Source organism: Enoplosus armatus, chromosome 13 (genome assembly GCF_043641665.1).
Source record: "Enoplosus armatus isolate fEnoArm2 chromosome 13, fEnoArm2.hap1, whole genome shotgun sequence".
In the NCBI taxonomy this organism is placed as follows: Eukaryota; Metazoa; Chordata; class Actinopteri; order Centrarchiformes; family Enoplosidae; genus Enoplosus; species Enoplosus armatus.
In genome coordinates, this window is record NC_092192.1 from 24,026,952 (window position 1) to 24,051,114 (window position 24,163).

At 41.7% G+C, this 24,163-nt stretch overlaps 1 protein-coding gene across 3 annotated transcripts; it reads right to left on the reverse strand.

Annotated features, from left to right (window-relative positions):
• Positions 1-5,676: 5,676 nt before the first annotated feature.
• On the reverse strand, positions 5,677-16,541 carry LOC139295720 (mitochondrial fission factor-like). 3 transcript variants are annotated; one of them, XM_070917970.1, is made up of 8 exons: positions 16,463-16,541; positions 15,249-15,481; positions 14,451-14,575; positions 13,135-13,232; positions 10,349-10,546; positions 8,262-8,348; positions 6,403-6,472; positions 5,677-6,283 (listed from the first exon to the last, which is right to left on the reverse strand). In XM_070917970.1, exons 2-8 carry the CDS (start codon positions 15,469-15,471, stop codon positions 6,152-6,154), a joined length of 933 nt encoding a protein of 310 aa, XP_070774071.1. In that variant the 5' UTR covers positions 15,472-15,481; positions 16,463-16,541; the 3' UTR covers positions 5,677-6,151. The 3 variants fall into 3 exon arrangements, with proteins under 3 accessions (XP_070774071.1, XP_070774069.1, XP_070774072.1); XM_070917968.1 differs by having other exon boundaries at positions 10,349-10,549; XM_070917971.1 differs by having other exon boundaries at positions 10,349-10,549; positions 15,249-15,442; positions 16,463-16,488.
• Positions 16,542-24,163: the final 7,622 nt, after the last annotated feature.

Below are 24,163 nucleotides of genomic sequence, written 5' to 3' on the forward strand. Positions count from 1 at the left end.
GTGCAAAGTAACTGGCATCTCAGTAGCCCTGTTTGCTACTGGCACAGGCACCACAAGCCATCACATGTGTACTAGTACCTTTCTCAAACTACCCCCTACGCCCCCTCCCTACCCACTTCCACTCCGCTTACGCGTCCACGTCGAGGGTCCGCCATATTAAATGCCATCCCAAACCAACTACCAGGGAGTGGAATAACCCCCCCCCCCCCCAACAGCGACTCTGTACCAACGCTGACTTATTGACCACATGCAACGCCATGCATACAAATATGAGTTCCGTGCAACATAAACTGCTCAAACAATATTGACATTCATTGTCCTTTGGACATTTCATCCACTTAGGTGATATGTAGGCCTAAAGAAATCATGTTTATTGCTGTGACATTCTTCAACAATATTATCCTTGTCTTTACATGAATTAAGGACAAAATGTTTTAATCACATTACAGTCAAATTACAATGAAGAATGTAGGCTATTAGTCTACACGAAACCATGGTTACGAAACGTTACAAGAGAGGGAGGTTCGTCCCAAAGCTTGCTGCTGTATTTAGACCCTACACCTTCATGAAGGGTGCTTCACTGAGCTGCGAGTGTGACTTCAAACGGAGTTCACTCCATGACGGAGTGGGAGTGGGGAGGGTCCGGTTTGGGAAAGGCCCATAGTGTTTGGCGACCTTTGTGGCACATTGACTTCAGGCAGGCAAAGCTCTAAAACTACTCCGTCTGATGACTTTTCCCTTTTTTTGTTATATAGTTGACCTAGGGTCACTAGGTTCTCTGCCTCCTCCCTGCGCACCAAGCTGGAAACTCTGACCATTGAGAAGATGGATCCACCGTTTCACCACCACCAGAGATGTATTTGAAAATATACTTGGATGAACTACACTAAAGTGTATCCTTCAGAAATGATCTTCTTTTTTAAAAAGATAATCAGACTAGCTAACGTTTTTTCTTGAAACCCTCTTGAAGCCCCCTGAAGTCAAAGTGCAGCTTGGGTCAGTAAGGACGCACAGTCCTCATAAATTCTTTATTCTCTGGACTAGTACACTTGTGCAGGTTTGCGCCAGATCCAAACTGGCTAACGCCTGACTGTGTCCGTGCTGTGAAGGGCATTCTTTTGTGTTTTGGGAACATGGTTCCCACTGCACAAGTGGGGTGGCAGGGGGGGTGAGAGAGTCAGACAGTTTTGTAACCCCTAACCCTGCCTGCATGAGCCCACCGGTGTGGGTCACTCTCAAATGGCAGGGCCTCTCGAAGTTCCCATGCTTGAAAAACGAAATCTTTGAGTATTTTAGTCCCAAAATTGACATAAAATCACTTTATTGTGACTATTTAAATGTTCAGGCACTTGTATTACCGTACATACCATCCATCTGACTTGTTAGTAGATCAAAACAAACCACGAAAAGTATTTTCAGACACCATTTTGACCAACTTGAGGTTTGATTTGAAGTCACACACCTGCCTTCAAGAGCTGTCAGTTCGGTTGTGAACATGAAAATGTATGCAACAATCGACGGAGTTTGCTCATCCGTTGTCCCGTTGAATATCATTTTGTTACCAGGCTAAGGCAGTTTTGCATTACTTTACACTATGCATAGTGGAGTGTTGGGTATTGGCCGTGAATGTTTTCCATTGGATTGCAGGAGTACCCTCTAAGCTCGACATATGCTTGCTTTTGACCAAAGGTAACAGAATGGATCGCTCCGTCTTAAAAAAAAAATGTTCAAAATAAGGTGAAATATAATCTTCAAGTGGGGTGAGGTCATTCGAGAATTTTGTTGAAATAAGTTAAGATGATATTTTGAGACTCTTAACAGAGACTATTAAGAGTCTCTCCAGTCATTTCAAGATATTGGCATTGTCACACGTTTCCCCCGAAATGTAATCGCATCGTTTAATCTACCTTTTCATGTTGGCGACCTCCACTTTTAAATCAAGCCACAAAGTCAAGAATAGCTGAGCCTTTTCAAAATCAAATGTTTTTTTTTTTTTTGGACTTATGTGGTTAAACATTACATTTCCAGTGACGTTAATATAGTTAGATAGAGATGTCCACCCGAAAACCAAAAAAATGTTGGACCAAAGAAGTTGAGAGTGGTCAGCTTAACCGTTGTCGTCATTGTGGAGGGTCAGTAGGATCATTTCACTAAAGAACTTAACAAGTAATGCACTGATATGTTGTAGCTGCCATTTTTAGCAAGGTATAAGGATAGACCACTACTTAACCTCATCGGCCAAAATGAATGGTGTTAGTTTTTATGGTCCACTACAGAAATCTACAATCCGTGTGTGTGCGCGCGCGAGAAATCATTTGCAAGTCGAGCTGCTTTGCTTTGCTTTCCTGTCATGGAACAAGCATTTTGACTGAAACATGTTCATAGCTGCCAACACATTTTAGTCTTCTGTTGCTGTGGTGTCCAAAACCCCACGTTAGTATTGGTGGATCCCTAGAGAAAAAAGGTTCCTGGTCAATGTAAAGGTCTGTTACTGGTTCCGACGTGTTACTCATGGGTTGTGTGAAAGCATTACAGAGCTGAAAGCAAAAAGCACAATGCCAGTGTTAATTAATAAATATGTTCACTCATTTTTGCCATCACCAGCACATTATTATGTGTCCTTTTTTTGCTGGTACTTTAAAATATCTATCCCAAGCGTTGTCTTGGAATCTTGGAAGACAATGGGCCCTGTGGGAACTGTAAGGCTTCAGGTGGGATCGCTGCAGGTTTCCAAAGGTAGACTGCAACCTTCATGGAGATTTTGGTGAACCTTTGAATGGGTTTCAATAAACCAATCCCTTCAAGTACAGCAAAAAGTCATTTACATTTCCATTGCTGGCATTCCCTGCCCTGAAACACACATTTCACAGAATGTTCTTTATAATCAGACCAGAGCATTTCAAAATACAAAAATCTTCTTTTCTCAGTCGGTTTGCAGAAGACAAAATGCCAAAATGCTGAAAAGGATGTACAGTTTAGGATAGCTCAAAACAGTGACGTGTAACGTTGGGAATTTCTAAATCTAGCCTTGCAACTAAAGTATAGGTGTGAGAAATATCTATGGTTCTGATCAGGCCTGCACTACTGTAGGTATCTAGTTTGAGCGGGCTAAGAAAACCAGCATATATTCACATTTTAGAAGTTGGAACCAGTGGATAAAAATTAACCAATTACCAAAACAGTTAGTCCATTCATTTTAGTCAATTAATAGTTTGAGCTCTACTTCAGGCAATTCTTGTCAGCAAGGAAATGTTTTCATGCGGCACTTGAACTACTTTATGACACCTTCATCATTAAAAGCAATATGAATCAGAATCAGAAATACTTTATTGGTCCCCGGTGGGAAATTATACAATTATACACGCTGTTAGCATGAGGGTAGCGTTAACAAGTGTCTGTTTTTTGATGGCCATCTGCACTTTTTTTTGGGAACTGACAGATATGTGCCTTCATCATCCCACCTGAGAGCTCACCACAGGCCTCGGTCCTGCACCAAAGCGTCCCACAGCTTACAGTCCCACCATGCACACACACGCTTTTTTTGTGCAAGGTAAAATCACTTTGAAGCCACGCGCTTCGCTCCTACAACCTATGCAGTTCCTTTTTACAAAGAGTCCCATCATGTTACAAGTGCCTCCACACCTGCCACGATACAGACGACTCGTGTTTTGTTTTGTTTTTTGTCTTTACCAGGCACTAGTCATATATATATATTTTCCTGTGCTGGCACTTCAGTGATTAAAAGCATTGCTGCCTGTTGTGTGCATGTGGAGCTACCATCCGCTGTCATTCACTGCACCTCCTGAATGTGCGGTTTTCCCGTAATGTGACGGATGCCTGGCAAAAGAGAAGCTCGTTTCAAAACGGCTGTGAAGTTTTCCTCAAGGGGACTGGTTGCGCCAGCTGAAGCTCATGCTGAAAAGATAAAAGTTAGGAGTTGCAGTGTTGCAGTGTTTACCAGCTGTAAAAAAAAAATGTCAATGCCTGCATTGTATTTGTATCGCCTTGTATGCAATTTTGTCATTGCTGTACAATCACAACTCACGTAAAAGCAATTTATTTTCTGATTAATGATCTGTTCTTCTACAACATTCATCTCATACAGTTTCTTATATTATTGTATGAAGTCATTTAGTATTCTTTCTGTATACTTCTTCTGACAACCCCCCTCCCAAAAAAAACAGTCTCCAAATGTTTGTTTCATAAATGAGTTAAGTTAGTATTAATTGAATTCTTTTTGTTAAATAAATGAATACTGAGACTTTAAGGTTGTTGCTGGTGTTTAGTTTACGTCTTGTGTGTTTGCATCAAGGCTCATGCAACCATCAAATAAACCACAAAGCGCTAAATTTAAATAGATAATCTACTTTTATTAAATAAACACTGAGGAATAATGGCACAGCTTTACCAAAAATAAATAGACAAAAAGTAATATTTAACCCTCACACAAGAGCTTCACCTCAACCAATCAAATGTGCACTGCAGACAAACAAAAGAAAAACACAAACACACACACACACAATCTGTCTCCAAGTATTATCTGCAGCTAGTTTCTAAATGTGGACAATTCAGCCTGACAAATGAATGCCACTGAACTTCTCAGTAACAGTGGAACAGTATACGGCGTTATCACTCCTTCATCCCGCAGTGTTAACGCGGCATGAAGAAATCTACAAAAGCTACACTTCAGATAACATTTCACCTTTGAAATACCTTGACAGTCATTACACTTACTGTACACTACTGATGTGATACTTGAGATTAGTGTTAGTCTGTCGTGGGAGCATTACCTTCATACAACATTGTAACAGAGTGCTGCAGGAATGAGTCCTAAAACCCGGATATGAGTTAGTATTTTTAACACCTCGAAGTCAATGGTTTTTTTTGAATGGGGTTTTTGTTAGATGCCAAGGTTGTTCTACGGCATAAAATTCGTCAGTAGATACACGAACAAAAACGTGTACGTTTCATAAACTTTTGTTTTGCCACAGAGCTTATTTTCTGCGATAATCCAAAACCCCATGGAAAAATCCCATTGGCTTTTTGTCGAGGGAACCAGGGCGATGCTAACTTCCGGGTTGGCCTACAAAAATACGTCATCCCTGCAGCGCTCTATTAGGTGTCAGCCCTGGGATTGTTTGGCGACCTTTTTTTCCAAGGTGCACCCCGCCTCTCGCCCAGTATCAATTGGGATTGGCTCCTCCACCGACCCCCGAGGATAAGCAGGTATAGCTAATGGAAGGATTCTTTTTGCCCTTTTCACTGTCTGAGACCACAGCTCCTCGAGCACTCTTATGTAAGTACTACATGTGTATGTGTGTACATTTGTTGGCGGTTCTCGTGAGGACCCATTTTTGGATGGATATTTGTACTAAGTGAGGGCATTTAGGCCAAATCTCACATATTTCAGGGGTTAGTTTCAGGTTACAGATTGGACTGAGATTCCACTAAGACTTTGTTTGACATTAGGCTTGAATTGAGGAAGAGAGCAGCAGGGTTGATGTGATAGACATTATCATGTCATGTTGTTCACACTGCGTCATTTTAATGAAGTCAGTAAACTTTTCAGATTACTGTACAAAGTAAGTGACTGACGGCAGTTTGTCATGACCTTGGAGGAGACGACCCCCCCCCCCCCCCCCCCGATGATTTCAAAAATAAACACTGAGTGGACTACTACTCACAGCTTTTGCCTCAACAATTCCTACAAATCCCAGAATGCCTCTGAACAACACCCCAGAAAATATGCATTCAGTTAAATATTCATCTGTAGGTGGAAAGAGACATGACCGTATGGTGGTGGTCAGTCAGAGATTCCCCCCAAAAAAGTTGCCTCATTAAACCCAACCTAACCTGCTGCGTTGCATTCTGGGTCTATTTCCTGTTACTGTCGGTGTATAAATTGGTCTCTGTGCCACTTCTACAATTCATTTCTCCCTGTATGATTATTGACTGTCGGATGTTGGAAAGAAGCCGTCGGTCTTTGATTCTGAGTGACAAACACAAAAGTCGGACGTTTACGGTTGACATTTCTCGATTGCTAAAACATTTTCTGCACAGCTGCTGAAGTTAATTAACTGAGGAAATGAACGTGGGTCCTCACAAGTTTAGTCAAACAAATGTGTGTACACAGTGAGTGTGTGTGTGTGTGTTATCTGCGGATCCACAGCCAGACGTTGAGCAGGCAGGCGGAGAAAAGCAGTGAGAACAGGACGACTTCAGTATTCCTCCGTTCAGTGTTGTGCCTCTCGAGGGCTGCCAGGCGGCGACTCATTTTCATCACCTACGCAGACAGACAGGGAGACAGGGAGACAGACAGAGACGCGAAAAGTGACGATGAACAAACAATGCTAAAACCGAGCAGGAGGCAGACGGAGAGGCTCGCGGGTTTTCTCGGCCTACCTGTCTCCTGAGGATGATGAACTCAACTGCAGCTCCTCCCTCTTCTTCTGGGCTCCAGTTCTCCATTGTCCTGAACAAGGACAGGAAGAGAGAACAAGCTCTATTGGCGTACACAAACCAAACTTCAACGGAATACCAACACTAAATGGAACAAGGAGTGAAATAGAATGGTTTAAAAGGAAGTAGTTGTTGCCGTCTGACAACGAACAGCAGCAGTCAGAACTGGAACCCAGTCCACTTAAAAGCATGGGTTCACATTTATTTCAAGTCTGTCTTAACACTCACAGGCCTGCATGTACACTGAATGAGACTTTGTTCCTTCTGTCCGTGTGGACAGGACCACAAACAGATTTCCCTCTTAAAGCAATTTCAATAGAAGTGATGGGAGGCAAAAATCCACAGTCCTCTTGCTGTGTAAGAATGCATTCAACTAATCAATGCATACTTTCTTTCAGAGTGAAATGACACCATTAATGCCTTGCTTCATATAAGAGATATATAGAGACAATTCTGCAAATATAGTATGCTAATGTTAGGTTTCGGTACCATTCATTTTAATAGAGCGCTGCAGGGATGACGTATTTTTGTAGGCAAACCCGGAAGTTAGCATCGCCCTGGTTCCCTCAACAAAAGGCCAATGGGATTTTTCCATTGGATTTTGGATTATTGCAGAAAATAAGCTCTGTGGCAAAACAAAAGTTTATGATACTTACATGTTTTTGATCAGCAAGATAATCTTCACTACACCGCGGTCACGTTACTTCGACGTCACCACCACGAAGCTTTACTTTTAAAAAGAATATAGATAGATATACATATATAGACAGATAGATATACAGTATAAACACAATCAGGCTGTAAAGGCGGACTAGTGAGTAGACGACTTTCCGTGTTCGGCATGACAACGTTTAATGTTCCCGCAACAACCTCTGTAGTCTCATTTAGCCACTTGTTAGCCACTTGTTAGCAACCTGCCTTTTTTAAGACACGTAAAACCTTCAAAATTCACGAGTGGGATATCTACTGATGTATTTTATGTTGTAGAACAAAACTTCTCTTGTGCTTGTGTTAACAGACCTTATTTCAGGCATCCCACCAAAAACCCATTAAAAGAATCCATTGACTTCAAGACAAGGGAACAGGAAGTGTAAAAATGCTAACTCATTTGCGGGTTTCAGGACTCATTCCTGCAGCACTCAATAAGTACATTTATAAGCCACATTTCCAGAGAGTTTTTTAAGACATGTAAAACCTTCAAAATTCACAAGTGGGGTATCTACTGATGTATTTTATGTCGTAGAACAAAACACTGAAATCTCTTAACCTCGTGTTAACCACAGACCTTATTTCAGGCATCTAACCACAACTATGAGCTGTAACAGCTGTGACAGGGACACAATGCAGGCGGCGGCAGCTGAAGATGAAGATCAAAACAGATGAGACATAGTTTACTTCTGGACCTCTGATTGTAAACTTGATGACTGATCTAAAGACGTAAACTTGTGCAGAGGAATGCGCTCCGATGCACACTTTGATAAGGACCATATGAATGAGGAAATGAAGCGGTGTCTGACAGACTTCCTCAGGCTCAACAGAAGGAGACGGAGAGAAACTTGTTGAAGAAAAGCTGCCAGCGAGCAGGTTAGGTTCACTGCGGCTGTTACCACAGTCACCTCCATCTCAGGGTTAACTAAACTCAATAGTTTTCACTAAACCCGCTTCATCAAACGGGGCCCATCACTGCAGAGGTTACTCCAAAACAAGAGGAAAGATTTTGCTCAACAGTTTGGCCGAGTACATCGCAGCACAAGCATGAGGGTTCTTTTGGCACATAAACACACACTTTTCCCTTCAGTCACCTTTTCTTGCTGTGCTCCACGTGTGCTGCTGCAACAGGCACCTCGGTCGCGACTCTTGCTGGTGGTGGCCTCTCTTCACTGCTAAATCTTCACTCCAATAAGAAAAAAAGAGAAACTACAGTCTGTCTGTAGGACCTCCAACAACATGACAGGTAACCAAGCTCCCGACAATGCACGGATTTCAGCGGCTTGCAGAGGGTGAAATGTTAGAGCAAAACAGAAATAAACGAGGTGCGCGATGAGAAGCAGATATTGGTTAAAATGGGACGCAGGGTCACACTATTCGTCCCTAGAAAGCATTTGTTGACACCGCTGAGCCACATGGAGCACATTCCAAGTTAAAGCAAAGCAGGTGCATGTTGGCGTTTTCCACATAGAAAGATTATTTACAAACATTTGAGTAAGTAATTCATCAGCTGCAAAAAAAAAAAAAAATTAGGTTGAAAACTTAAGAATTGTGGATATATGGAGAGTGTTAATACATTAAGCAAAATAGAGTGCTGCAGGGATGCCGTATTTTCGTAGGCAAACCCGAAAGTTAGAATTGCCCTGGTTCCCTCGACTAAAAGCCAATGGGATTTTTCCATGGGATTTTTGGATTATTGCAGAAAATAAGCTCTGTGGCAAAACAAAAGTTTATGATACTTACACATTTTGTTCAGCAAGATAATCTTCACTAATGAACACCACTTTCATGATTTTCGGAGCGTAAATGGAATAAAAAGCCAACGTCAGGATATAAACGAACTGCACCACGGTCGCATTACTTCAACGTCGCCACCACTAAGCTTAACTTTTAAGAGAATATAGATAGATATAGATATATAGACAGATAGATATAGAGTATAAACACAATGAGGCTGTAAAGGTGGACTAGTGAGTAGATGACTTTCCGTGTTCGGCACGAAGACGTTTAATGTCGCCGACAACCTCTGTGGTCTCATTTAGCCACTTGTTAGCAACCCGCCTTTTTTAAGACATGTAAAAGCTTCAAAATTCAGCTTAATTTTCATTTTGTCGTAGAACAAAACTTTGAAATATCTTATGCTTGTGTTAACAGACCTTATTTCAAGCATCCCACCAAAAAAAAACATTAAAAAAACCCTTTGAGACGAGGGAACAGGAAGTGTAAAAATGCTCACTCATTTCCAGGTTTTAGGACTCATTCCTGCAGCACTCTGTAAGTACGTTTATGAGCCACATTTCCAGAGAGTATCATTAAGTAGTGGTGCATGTAGTTTTAGATCATGAGGTTTTTGTTTTTTTTAAATACCTGGAACTGTGTGTAGATCATGCCGCCCAATGAAAAACACACCCTTTTGTGCAAGAATTTGGCTACAAAACACTTTTGAGTTCTACCAATCAATCCACAATCCCATTCTTGAACCAAGATACCCGGAGAGTAAATGAAATTAGCAATCAATGGGTAAAAAACACTTTAAAAAAATGACCATCACCAGTTCAAGTTGAAGGGTGCAATGGAAGCACTGGAGAAAGGGTTAGTGCTAGTAGGAGACCACACACACACACACACACACACACACACACACACACACACACACACACACACACACACACACACACACACACACTTTTTGGGACTGTCCTAAATGATCAGAATATTTGCAAAATATACAAAAAGAAATTAAAAAAATGTTTAGATATAGAACTGCCATTAAAACCATCGTACTTTATATTAGGAATGTTACCAGGAGATGTAGAAGATAATCCGATATTACTATTGAGAGTCCTTCTTCTAATTGCCAAGAAGATAATCACAGTCTCCTGGCTGAGGCCTGCATGCTATTTATTTATTTGTAATAATGTATAGTCTTCTGTTTCCTCTGGGTTCTTGGACAAAAGTCATTATTCATCCCTGTTCATGGGAACTATGTATGGACATTGAGAGGATGCCCCCTAAAGACATTTATGCCTGCGTTGTGTCTTTGAACATGTCACTATACTGTGCGATTGCACAAAGGATATAAAAAGAAGTAAAAAAAAAAAAAAAGTGCTTCTCATTTACAGGTGAATATTTTGGGGATGGAGTGAGGGACTCATTGAAAGCTGTGAAATATGGCTCAGACCTGTGTTTCTGGCTGACCGTCAGCAGGAGGCGCTGTGAGGCCTGCAGGCCCAGCTGTTTGGCCACCTGTAGAATGGACTGTGGAGACAAAAGGCTGAGGGGGGTGGTGGGGAGAGGCTGGGCCTGGCCCTGAGGGTCGCTGGTCTGGGCGGAAAGAGAAGCAGTGGAGTGCTGGTGGAGACGATGGCCTGAACCTCGACTGCTGCCAGTGAGGAGAAGTGAAGGGAGGAGGACAGAGGGGAAGGAGGGGGACCAGAATTAAAAAGGGAGGCAACACACATCACCAGGATCACATTAAGACAAGAGACTATGAAAGAATAAGTGAACAATGTAAGAAAGGATAGCATGAATCAGGTGGGTCTGGGGGGGCAGTAAGGAAACGAGGGAGAGTAAAAGGAAGAGTGGAGAGTAGAATAGTAAGTGGAGGGTTGGAGATGAGAGACGGGGGGAGATCGAGCAAAAATGACTATTTGGAAGGTACAAGCTAATGGCACATGGGACAAAGAACTGTTGCCATTCAGCCGCCGCACTGCTTCAGATTTCAAAATAAGTTTTGAAGTTTAAGACAAACTGTAGATCATCCAAAACACGGTAACCAGAGGGAGAGCACACATTAAACTTCTTTTTGAGTCCCTTTATTTGATGCCTTTTAGAACCACCGTGAATTTTGTGTACCGTTACACCCCTAGTATTGGAAAAAAAAGAATGCAATGTCATATTTAATGTGTTAATGTTAACGTTACACATCTTATTTTAACTTATGAGGGCAGTTGGACTGGCTAGCTAGTAGTGTTAGCCTCGACACCAAACTGAACAGTCAGTGCAAAATGATGTATGGGTAAGTTAGCTAGCTAGCTAACATAACAGCTAGTTTATTGACTGGTTTATTACTGAGCCCGCCCATCACACACAAGCCACGCCATCCTCCAAGTACATTCTCAACCTGTGGGAAACACTGTCCCATGAATTCCCGTTAACTTCCCATGGAAAGTTTCCACCTTGAATATTCCCATAATTTTGCAACCCTATGTAGGGCCCAGCGTTTTCCGGAGCTTGAGTCAAGATATTTCTGCTGCTGCTGCTCGATTTTGACCATTCTTTTTTAATCTGTCCTTTGCAAGTCCCCTAACTTTATGACAGTGTGCTATTAAATCACTGGAGTACCCGGACAGTCACATTGTGCTTTGACCATAGACTGTATATAAAGATGGACGACATGACAACCCCCCATAAGTGAAGCCTGAAGTTCGTTCAAGTGTTCGTTTTTCTAATACGTTTGGTTTTAATTAGTTATTTGATGCTATAAAAATGGAGTGAGGCGTCATGATTGACAGCTGAGATTGACTGTGGTGTGCTCGCGATTGGGGTGGGCGGGACCTCGACTGGCTCCACTCGCCCGATCACCACTGCACAGACTCCGAATGACGCCACCAGCGCAAGACAGCAGCAGTCGTATCCGGGAGAGTATGGCACTTTCTGTACAGTGGGGGGAAGTGGAGACGCGTCGTCCGTCTTTATACAGTCTATGGCTTTGACCTGAATCTGTTTTGCAGTTTATCTAATGATTCACACAGACGAAGCCCCCCCCCCCCCTCAGACCAGTGACTGTACACTTACTGTATCTTTGAATCCACAGATGTTATTTATAGCTCTAGTGAAACTCACATGACTGTGGCTGCCTGATTGGCTTCGAGTGGAGGCCCTGAAAAAGTAGAGCACCACCCTGGCTCTCCCTGCACGAATACAGATATATGCAGGAGGAGACTAAAAGGCCTCCACAGCCCTAGGCCAATGAATCGCCCGTAACACTACATTTCCACCAATCCCCCATCACTCCCACATACATTTTACAGCAGCTACATCCAACCCTGAAATGGTTTCTCTCTTGACAGCTTTGATTTGGACACATGGCTGCAATGTGGGAGTGGTCTATTGGCATATTTGGCATATTGTGGATCAAACAAAGGAAACTAACCAAAAATGTCTCCAGGTTGGCTCAACTTGCAGCAGTTACAACAGAGCGCCTAGCTCCTATGACATGATATGTACAATCTGAGAAACTACACGAAAACATACTTACTGGGAATCTGAATCCATTATCTGCGGGATAAACGCACTGCATTGACAAAGACCACAACAGACGAATGAAGGAGATGATGCTCAAATACAGGATATGCTTCAGGTTTGAAGTCCTTTCTCTGTTCAGTGAAGTAAAGTATTTCTCTATTTATTTATATAAAGTCTATGAATTTGAGAAGGTACAAGGTTCTTTTCCTGTGTAGTTATATTGGATGGGTCATATCACCAACAACGACGATGTTGCTGTCATCTACACGAGTCTGCAGAGTTCATGCAGCTTTTTAAGAGTCAAATTCAAGCACTTTCAAGGTACCTACACCAAAATTTCCAGACTCAGCCTTTATCATCACATTTAAGTTGTTACTATAAATGCAATTGCGAAAAATAAAACTTTACAGAATTCCTTTATATGCACAGCAATCAATGTATATTGTCACTTTGTTTATTTTACCAGCTGTTCATATTAACTTTGATTATTTGGGAGGCAAAAAAACAATTTGGTGATGGGATTGTTGGTTTACATGATTGTGTAGATGAGACACCAGATTATGTTGAAAATCAAACTTTTTTTTTCAAGGAATATATTCGATTTCAAGCATGTTCCTAACTTTGAAAAGCATAACGGTTAAAATTAAGCATTTTCCAAACTTTCAAGACTTTGTACGATACTACTGACACAAACTGCATGGGTAATCCTACAGTACTCACGAGCTGGATGGGTGTCTGGGCAGCGCCAGTGCCTTTTTCAGATGGGTTGGCATGCCAGACGGGAAGCTTTGGTCACTGTAAGTTCTCCGTATGGGACTCTGTCATACAGGAAGAGACATATCAGGCAGCTGTGACACATCTGTAGGGTTCTGAAACACCTGCTCTTTTAGCTCTAAATTATGCTACTTTCTAATCTTGAATGGGAGCACCGGTACTGTACAATTTCCCCCCGGGGATCAATAAAGTATTTCTGATTCCGATTAAAATTGGTCATAAAAAAACAGAAAATAACACTACGATATCTATATCACAGCAGTGTTGGACGGTGGATTGGGGTGGGCAGAAAGACCAGCTGCATTCTGTGCAGGGCCGGTGGTAACAAGACAAAAAATAAAAATAATGACCTACGTGGGTTGTCTCTCTCTACTAGCCATTTCACCTACTGATATCATGACTGTGATCACAGTTAAACAGAACTTAGTCTAATCAACCACAAAGGCTTTATGCAAATCCTGTTTTCTTAAGCAATATTGCAGATGTTATTCCTAACCATAACCTTACAGTAAAAAGTCTCCAGTCTGTCTCTGTACTGGATGTACCACTTATCGTTCAATCTTGGTAAGACTGTACTGGAATATTCCTATAACCATCTACAACATACTGTAGATCACTGGGAGGCAGACATTGCTGTTTCTTCACAGCCCTGCATTCTAACCAGTAGGGCAAAAGATACAAAAAACCAACACATTTCAAAGCTGTTGTTTGGTGAGAATGTGTAGATTTTAGGGATGCTGAATGATGTCCTTCCGAAAAAACAAAAAGAGACAAAGTTTTAGGTTTAAAACGTCCATTTCCAAAAGGTTTCTCACAAGAGGGGCTCATATTGTTTTAAATGATCTTCAGCTCAAAACACGGGGAAATGTTATTGAAGACAATGGATCTGTTGCTTCTATTTCTAAGAAGCTTTTCTTCACGAGTTAGCGTCATACACAACCTCTGAGGGCGGCTGTGGCTCAGGAGGAGCAGGTCGTCCACTAATCACTGGGCTTGTCCCCCTGCTCCTCCCGTCCACATGCTGAAGAGTCCTTGGGCAAGACACTGAGCTCCTGATGGTTAGCCAGCACCTTGCATTGTAGCTCGCTGCCATCGGTGTGTGAGTGTGTGAATTGGTGAATGACAGGCAAATTGTACAGCACTACATAAATGCAGCCTTTTACCATTTTGACTACAGCGCTTCATTGTGTTGAAATAAAGAGCCACATTTTCCTCCTCATTGTGGAAACTACTTGCAACTCTCAACCCTCATGCCTAGCTACCTGCAGCGCTTCTCTGTAGAAGACCTCTCCAGATGGACTCTCCCAGCACGGTTCCAGACCCTGAGGGCTGCAGATAGTCGGTTTGGATGTGGTGAATAGAGGTCTGGGGCTCATATCAGGGGCTTCTGTGGGTGGACACATTAAAACAAAAGTCTGAGAAAGAAGACACGATGAAATGTCTAGTTTCAGGTCTCAACTACATGGATTTCATGTTAATACCATTTTGGACAACCAACACAAGGAAACCAGGTTTCAACAATATGATTGGGAAATCAAAAGTCCAATTTTATTTAGTAACGCAGTGACAACATATGAACATACTCTATATATTTACCAAAAACGTGAAACCTTTACCAGAAACTGCCCTTTCATGATTGGAGCTGATAATTCTCTGTAAGTTCATCACTACATTATTATTATAAAAATATTGATTACAGCCACTGTAAAGTTCTTGTAGACACCCTGTATGACACTCATATCAGGCAGATGATACTGACTTTTTCCAACCACATTCTCCCCAAACAGTTTCACAGTAATACTGGTGATCTCAATAGAGATGCCGCAAAATCCTGCCAATCCAGGCATATTTTAAAGAATCAGTATCCACTAAAATAAAGGTGCGTACAGTGCAAGTGAAACGCGTTTCTGATATCACTAAAAATGTGTAGCCCTTTTCTTTCAGTTCACCAACATTTTCTGAACTTTTCTGAAAAATGTGGAATTGACCAAACATTCAAAGCTCTTGCCCTCCATACATTGTTCAGACTTTGCACACCAGTTGAGCATTTGAGAACCTACCTGCGTAGGTCAGCCGATCAGGGACCTGCATGGTGTATGCAGGTGGAGGCTCCTCTGGCCTCCTCGTGGCCCCCTCTCCCTTCTCCTCCTGCCACTGGTGCCCCGAGCCGACACTCAGGCGTTCCGGGACACGCATGTTTTTGTCGATGGCCTCCATGAAGACCGGATCACGACCAGGGTCCTGGGACATCTCCCTTGGGTACAAAGTGAATGCCATCATCATACGACAACACCTGTATAAAACAAAGTTTCTAGTTAAAGCATCTTACTTTTACTTGTATTATAAAACCTCCTCCTCTTTTAGAGACGGACTGAGCAACACTGAGATGCAAATAGATTTCCTATGTTAAAAGCATATATATATATATATATATGCTTTTAACATTTGCAGAGATACTTGTACGATATACGTAACAGGAAAGTTAAAATCTTTCTTTATTGTGGATTTCCATCAGCTGTCTTGTGGTGTGGGTGAATAAACTAATAAGCTGAGAAACCATGGAGAGGTAGCAGTGTCTTTCCGTTATGCAACTGTTACATTTCATTATTCATTCTGGATTTAGGACTAACGAACGTTGTTACTGGCCCTGGTTTTATTGTCCTCGCTGTTGCTTTAGGGCCGACGATTAGGTAACGTTACGTTAACGTTGGCTCAAGGTATTTAGGCGGCTATAGTTCCACTTTGTGTCGAAAAAGTGTGGCGAGCTTCGTTAGTTTAAGAAGTAACGCTAACGCCAGCTAACGAAACCAGTCCAAATGGTTGCTAAGCAACGGCGGAGGCTCAGTTTATCAGAACTGAAAGCCATTTTCAGTATGTGGCACGCTGTCACAAACCTTTAAATTAAAGTTAAAGTTACACAAAACAGAATAGTTTTTGTTGCCAAATGTTCTATTCTTTCTATTCAACTCTTTTCAATCGAGGAGCACACGTTATTATAGCAACTTCACAAAGTTCATTAACGCTACTAGTGTTAAATTAATTTATCCGAATGCTAACGGGGATATTTACACAACTTTACTGACAGCGTTTGTGTAATTGGGAATGTGACGTACCCTGCAGCAATGCTAATCCGAGGAAAAGCAAAGCTAGTCGGCTAGTTAGCAACAGGTTGCTGACGGTAAGTTAGCTAACAAGAGGTCACGTTTCACAACTCACGACAAGACGCAGTGCTATGACGAGGAGCATAAGTATATGTTTAAAAGTAATTAAGTACCTCAATAACGGATGACAGACGTGATTAAGCAGTACAAAACGTTTTTATATCTATGCACAAAGTGACTTCTTCTTCTTCGTCTTCTTCTTCTTTGAGTTTTAATGGCGGTTGGCAAACCAGCGTAAAGGCGCATTACCGCCACCTACTGGACTGGAGCGTGGCGCTGTAGATTGGCAGAAAACAAAACAAAACGAATGAAATAAAATAGATTTAATTAATTAAATTCTGTCGATTATTCCTGTTACTCTTAAGTAATGAATTAGAAGATTGCATACTTTTAATAATGTCTTTCCAAACAGATTCTCCAGTGTAATATCATGTTTTCCACCATTTAGTACTGATATTAATTCCCTTCTTTCTCCATCATACCTATACCTATGCAATCTATCAGTACATAGTGTATAAACAGTACAGTTTCCGGTTTATTACAGTGAGTGCATAGTCCAGTCGAGCGCTTGCCTATTCTGGGTGTTTGATTTAAACCTGTATGTGCTATTTTTGAGTAATGACCATCTCTTCCTTTGGGCCAACGCTTCATATTCCCCTAATGGCTACATGTTTTTGAACGCTGTACAGATGTCTTCCTGTGTCACTTAAGTCCCAGTATTCCTGCCAGGTTTTTTACACACACAATCCTTCATGATAGTTTTGACCTCTGCTTTACTTAACGGTACTTGTATGTCGGTTAACTGTCGTTTTAATGATTGTTCAGCCAATATGTCAACCTTCTCATTTCCTTCCACCCCTACATGAGCAGGAACCCAAAGGAAGGAGATATCCAATCCCCTATCACGTAGTCTGAGTAGCATATGAAAGATTTGCTACGATTACAACACTGGGTTGGTTATTTTCTTCCACCCATTGCAATGCTAACGATATTCCGAGTAATTCAGCTGTGTACACTGAAAGATGGTCTGATACAGTGAGGGATGAAGAATGCAGCACCTGTGTGCCCAGTCTCTGGTTCCATTTGTAAATATGAATGTCTTGTGTTGGTCAACATAGTTTTCTCTCAATGCCTGTGCCTGAATCCTACATCATAAGGGACCTGGCCACTGATCCATATGCTACACTGCCATAATCCAACACAGACCTTATCTAGGTTACGTACATTCGTTTCAACGCAACTTGCACCAGAGTGTGTAACATCATAACATCATCTCAAACTGTTTGTCCTGGTTTTATATTTACTACAGCCGCAATGAATATTGCTGAAATTACCCAGTAATTGCCCAGTACACGTACCCAGTTAATAGTAGTAGGTGGATGGTTGGATTTCCAATTGAAGAGAACCAGCTATTACCACAGAGAATCTGAAAATATTGGGTAAAAAAATGGGTCTTATGGAGGTTAAACTTTAAAGATAACTGGGAGAAGGAAGTAAACGTCCTATGTACAGGTCTTTAAATGTTCTAATTCCCTTTTTAAACCAGAGCATAAAGACACTATCATTCAATGATGGAGGAAATGCTGGGTTTCTATTGCAGGGAGAGGACAATGGAAATGATTGTCCAAAATGGGATGTGAACTGCGTCCAAATGCGCAAAGACTGATTGACTACCGGATTACAGTGTGGATGTTTGGGTATCAAAGTTAGTAGGGAGCAGACTAATGCTGTCAGGGATGATGGTTTGTAGGAAGCCTCCTCTATCTGTATCCATGTAGGAACCCAGTCACTGGGACCACAATGGCCTTGTGGCCAGTAAAGGTTGCTGTGGATGTTGGCAGCCCAGTAATATAACTGAAAACCTGGGAGTTCTTATTAAACAAATTGGCATATTTCCGCGTGACAGTAATTCTGAGGTATTTAAATTCATCCAAAGCTAGTTCAAAGGGTGCAACTGAAAGTGGAAAGTTACTCACATTTATGTTTATAGGAAAAAGCTCACCCTTATTAATATTGAGCTTGTGGCCAGAGATGCTGTCAAACCTTTTGAGACAAGTGAGGACCCTAGGGAGCAAGGTTTTGAGATGAAACGTCAAAACATGGATGGCTCGTTGGATGTGGAGACTTGGATCTGCAAGTCATTTCTCTTCCCTGCAGCTTGAGAGACGGACTCTGATGTTCACACGGGATGCCTTTCATGAGGGCCAAATCTTCCCAGAAAAAATCCTGAGTTGGGGTCAATGGCCTCTCAACGTCACCAGAGGTCAGATAGAAATTGCCTCCATGTCTTTTTTAGCACGGACGCTGTTCAAAAATGTGCATGTCAGCACACACACACACACACACACACATTTTAAATCCTTTATTTGAATCCACCAATTACATGACTAGTTGTCTACAGGATTCAAATATTTACAAATATTTGACACTCAAGGGTAAAGAAAACACTTCCTGTGCCCGCACAGCCATGGTACCTGTTACAGACTGTGAAAGTATAACCCTCTAAAAGTCAGTTTGTGAACGTGTCCAAGGCTGCCAAATATCAGTATCACTAATCTCCACTTATATATCTTGGCTCACTGATATTTGTAACCAGGGACTGGTACTTGGTCACTAAGATTCACAACAAGGAGGAAGAAACCACAAAATAAAAAGGTGTACAGTATTATTACTCTGAAGAGCACTGGATGATTTGTCTTAATACACAATAAGAAACGGTGGATATGTTATTCTCTATACAAATGACGACTACAGAGATCTCAGTGTATGCTGTTTTGGCACATGTCAGCACACGCACAAACAAGTATAGACGCATGAGAGTGTGTAGAGTACGTGCACACCCACCCACCCACCCTCTCTCTCTCTCTCTCTCTCTCTCTCTCTCTCTCACACACACACACACTGAGATAATACTTTAAATAGGTTAAGTGCTGGAATGAAAACCAACAGTCGATTTTTCCTTTTCCTATAAATACAATATGAACATAATTAACCAGTAATTATGCAAATACACTGTACATAATATTGTATATTATAGTATCTTACCGGGAACATTAATATATTAATATATTATATATATATATTTAAACCTTCTGAAACCAAAGCAATACCTTAGTATTCCTCCACCCGAAATCGGTCCATTTAACATTTTTCAATTGTTTTTCTTCTGCTGGTGAAGCTCTGATGAAAACTGCAGGGTGGACAAAATTAAAGAAACACCTTAGGTTATTACGTACTGTGATACAACAACAACAACAAACATCTTGGAGTAGTAGTCGATAGTTTTTTCTTAGTCTATAAAATGCAGGACCCCCCCCCCCCCCCGCCATAAAATGCCCATTACAATTCAGGCATGTGATTGGCAAAAAAAAGGCAGGAAAATACAGAGAGCCAGAGTGGCATCTCCAGCTTCTCCAGAAATGCAAACAGGTTGGTAAACGCCAGTAAATAGTCGGCACCATCAGGGTGGGATGAACTAAATTTAAAAAAATCACATCCCTCATCTTTTCCCAGAGCCAAAAACTAATCCCAAAGGTATTCAGTTTACAATGGAATATAAAAACAAAAAGAGAGAAATATTGGGCGATCCTCACATTTGAGATTGGAACGAGTGAATTATATTTTTGCTTGATAAATGACTCAAACAATTATCAAAATTTTTGTTGGATTTACTTTCTGTTCTGTTCAATGAATCAGCGAACCAGCTAATCGCTTCATCTCTTCTATCAGAGAGCTTAATCAATTCTTACGCTGTCGGCTAAAACCTTCATTATGTTGGCATTGGCTGCTGGATTTGGATTAGTATTTAACTCAGTGGCGTGCAATGCTAACACAGCTTTTTCTGACAGGGCTACAAGGCTGGCCTTTGGTTGCATCCAAAGTAGCTTGCGCTGTAGTAAACTATACAGTGGTAGCATCGCGCCGCACAGTAAAGCAGCAGTGCCGGAGGAGGACACACAAAGACGGACTTCCTCGCTGGTAACACTGGAATCGGAGCTAGACCTGCACAGACAGCACAATGTCTGCCGTTTGTAAAGGTGGACGAAGTACAACGTTTCATCCACACAGCTTTGGCGGAAAAATATCCACAAATACGCGCGTTTTGATATCAATCGAAGTTCAAAAAAAGGCCAAGGTCAAAGTGGTACAAGAGAGAAAATATTAAATAATATTATTAAATATACATCCATTTTGGTGATAAGAAAATCAGTTTTATGTGAAACATACATAATTCAACCATTTATTACTTACTTACAAACAGTAGATATTTCTTTTTGGAATGTGGTGGAAACAAAGGCCCATGTGAACAAGTTGCAGGCTGTAGGAAAGGCAGTGAAGAACTTCAGAGTACAATAGAATAGAATACAAAAATAAGCCACTGGTGGAAAGCTGTAAGTGCATCTTATCCGACGTGGTGAGGTAAAAAACTCCACTAATATTCAACAAGAATGAAAACCTCACTCTGCAAAATATACACACAAAACTGGCAGTGTTGGTGCTCGAACTCAACTACAGACACAATTATTTGTCCCTTGAGTCACACACACATCCGTTTTATATAAATTAATATGATTGTAAAGCTACACCAGGGGCTTAAGCCACACTGCTTTTGCATGGATCATGTATACTTTACATCAGGGCTAATCTCTGTAAACAGATAGCTGCATGTGGATGCAGAATCTGGAGGCAAGGGACATGGTTTTAGTATCGGAAGCGGTTCTTGTTTTCCCATTTGTGGTCCCGAGTTGTACTGACTGATCACGTGTGAGCGGGCTTTGGTTGCACGCAGGTAAACAGTCCGTGCACTGGCCAAAATGCATGGGCTATTGTCTGACGACGATTTACGTTTTTTTATCAATCGTGGGACCCCAGAGGTTGACTTTTTATTGGCTTCTTTTAAAAAGAATCTGCATTCAAATCGTTGTCAGATGAACGACGATAGGTTCTGAGATTGCTAATCGGACTGTAAACAACGGCCGGCACGCGGAAGACGAAGTCTTGGCTACAGCGGAACCCCCCAAAAACATAAGCTGTTGCTCCCAGTGGCCGCCAGGCGAACGGATCACGGCCAGCCATTTTGCAAACCACGCATGCTGTTTTAGATTTGTTCTATGTATTTGCTTACCATTGCATAAAACCAATCAAGGTTGTCACGTGTAACCATACGAGGTACGATCCCAGTGAAATGTAACCCCGCCAGTTCCTTCCATTTGTGCATTAAAAGAGTTTAAATAGATTAGAAATAGTAATAAATACGTGTATGATTCTATTCATATATATTTTCCATATTCAAATACTGAAAGGGCAACACATAAAATGCGACGGACAGTAAACAGACAGCAGATGTAGCCTGTACTGGTGCTGCAGCTGCTGGCATGGATACCGGAGCTGGTGCTAATTCTGTAAACTATACAGTTAATATAGGCGAAATAACTATAATACTCTTTCATGTCTTGTCCTCCTTATTTATCCAACGGGGGAAAAAAAGTTCTTAAACAGTCCTTAAATCTGGAACCAAGATAATAAAACAAGCTGTTTGGTGGTTTGCTGCTACTCTACAAAGGATCTCAATGAATGAGCTGAATTTTCTTTTTCGCTCACTGGTGGAAAAAGCACTGACAAAGTTGATGAGTTCGATCCTGGCGTCGCACCGGAAGAGTTACATAATGAATGCGTGTCCACGCTGTTACAGCTGTGCGTAATATTACACCGTGCGGGAGAGGTGTGACAGTGTCTGTGCCATCCTAGCGAAAATAATTCACTGAAACACGGAAGGGTGATTCTGCCTGTGTATTCCGCACGTGTCACTGCATTTGTATTTTGCACTTCTTTTTTTCTTTTACTCTTCTCCAGTACACCACGCTGTATTCACCAAACCTGTTTGTGGTTTCCTTATATACAACACGTTGATCAGTCATGTGATAGATATGTATCACCACAGATACCATGGTATCTGAGGAAGAGGTTTTTTTAAATTTTCATTTTGATTAATTGATGTTCACACTGGTCTGCACAGACTTTAAACATTTGTATCTTTCGACCACTCACACAACTACACTGCTACACTGACCGCACCATGTAAAATGCAACAATTATGAACAAAGTGGTGTGACGGAGGCACAGTTCAATCCATTCCGCAGCTGCAGCCAAGGTTGCCGTACTGACTCATACTGCCAACTGTGCTCTTCGTGCACGTGACGCGCAATACGGTCCACGCAGTCGAAAAAAAAAACTTGCACGCACAGAATTGCGATTGTGCATGTGTGAGCGTACGTGTTTGTGTGTATTTGGATCGTCTCGGTGGAGGAGTACATCTCGTAACTTGAACCTGCCCCACATTTTTGTAGCGGCCTCCGCTTGTCCCACATTTCATGGCACGGCCAGGGAAAGTCACTTGATGGGAAGGTTGGGGTTTTAGGATTTTAGGTCCACTAATGGTGAGCAGGAGTTTAATACTCTACTATTTGGCTTTTGGAGGGCAGAATGATGCATTTACGCTTGCCTTGCAACTACTGATTATTTTCATTATGAATTATTCTATGGACCAACAGTCCAAAACCCAAAGACATTACATTTACATTAACAATATATATATATATAAAACAGAGTAAAGCAGCAAATCCTCACAATGGAGAGGCTGGAGCAAGCAATTTTGCTTAATTGATTATCAAAACTTTAATTTTTTTGTTGATTTAACTAATCACTACTAACCCAGACAAACAAATATACCAGAACTGTAAAGGTTGGATAGAAACTTTGTGATACAAAGCCCCATCACAAACAGCAGGAGAGGAAATAGGCTTGTGGCAGAGTAGATATCAGTTTGGTCCTCAGGTAGATGGTAAGACTGGTGGTCATAGTAAGGTAGAGCGTATATTAAGTGTCATGACAAGTGTCCATTTGGCAACAAACAAAACAAACTTGCCCCTGTATGGCACAGCACTGAGGAATTCTTACTAAGAACTTGGTGAGAATCAGTCACACACAGCTCAACAGAGTGCGTGTTTCCTTCCTCTCCATCATCACCATAAGGCCATGGCCGGCACCCCTTTCAGAGGCTTTTTTTTACTATTATTTTTTTAATAATGCAATATCGTTTCAGGTCCTGTCCTGTCTGAGAACTAAATGGCCGTCCACACAGCACGTGAGGGGGAACATCTCGAGTTTGCGATCACTGAATTGTGAGAAAAGGAAGCGCTTTCGGACAAGCGGACGGCAGCTGGTGCGTGGAGGCGGCAACGGTCGAGATCCAGACGATGGAGCAAGTGTTGGGGAAGTGAATGAGCTCATTGATGTTGGCAGTTAATCAACTATCAGATTATCAAACGTGGAGTGCAGATTTAGAGTGAGAAGAGAAATCTGAGCCCAATTGGCTGTTGATTGTGGGTCTTTCCTTGAAAGTTTGAGGTGTTTCTAAGTGCTCTTTAATCTTGCCTACACACACATGCCCCACTGTCCGTTTGTGAACGATCTAAAACAACCATAAACCATGAGAATTTTCGACCAATCAACAAGCTCGGCTCAGAGTCCCAGTGCTTCCGCTCTCGACTGCGTACGTACAATTTAAAGAATCGTACTCTATGTCCACTGACAGACAGAGACAAAGCGCCGGGCCAGTTGGCAAGGAAACCTTACAGTCAGTGTCCAGTGCAAAAGCCCAGCTTGCAACATAGAGCTTCAATTATTAAGTATTACATGGTGCAAAAAATATGGGAATTACAATATGGGTTTCAGCAGCCTGCAGCCAGCAGCACCAACTGAGGCAGAAACCACTTTTTTTTGCCATCTTGTGGCACTTTTTTTTCATTCATGTT

Bases quoted from the DNA above. Each gene is read 5' to 3' on its own strand.
- LOC139295720 (XM_070917968.1), bottom strand. From the start codon at position 15,471: ATGATGATGGCATTCACTTTGTACCCAAGGGAGATGTCCCAGGACCCT. The intron at 6,473-8,261 runs GTGACTGAAGGG...GTCCTTGTTCAG, and splicing joins GTGGAGCACAGCAAGAAAAG to GACAATGGAGAACTGGAGCC. The intron at 6,284-6,402 runs GTAGGCCGAGAA...CTGTCTGCGTAG, and splicing joins TCATCATCCTCAGGAGACAG to GTGATGAAAATGAGTCGCCG.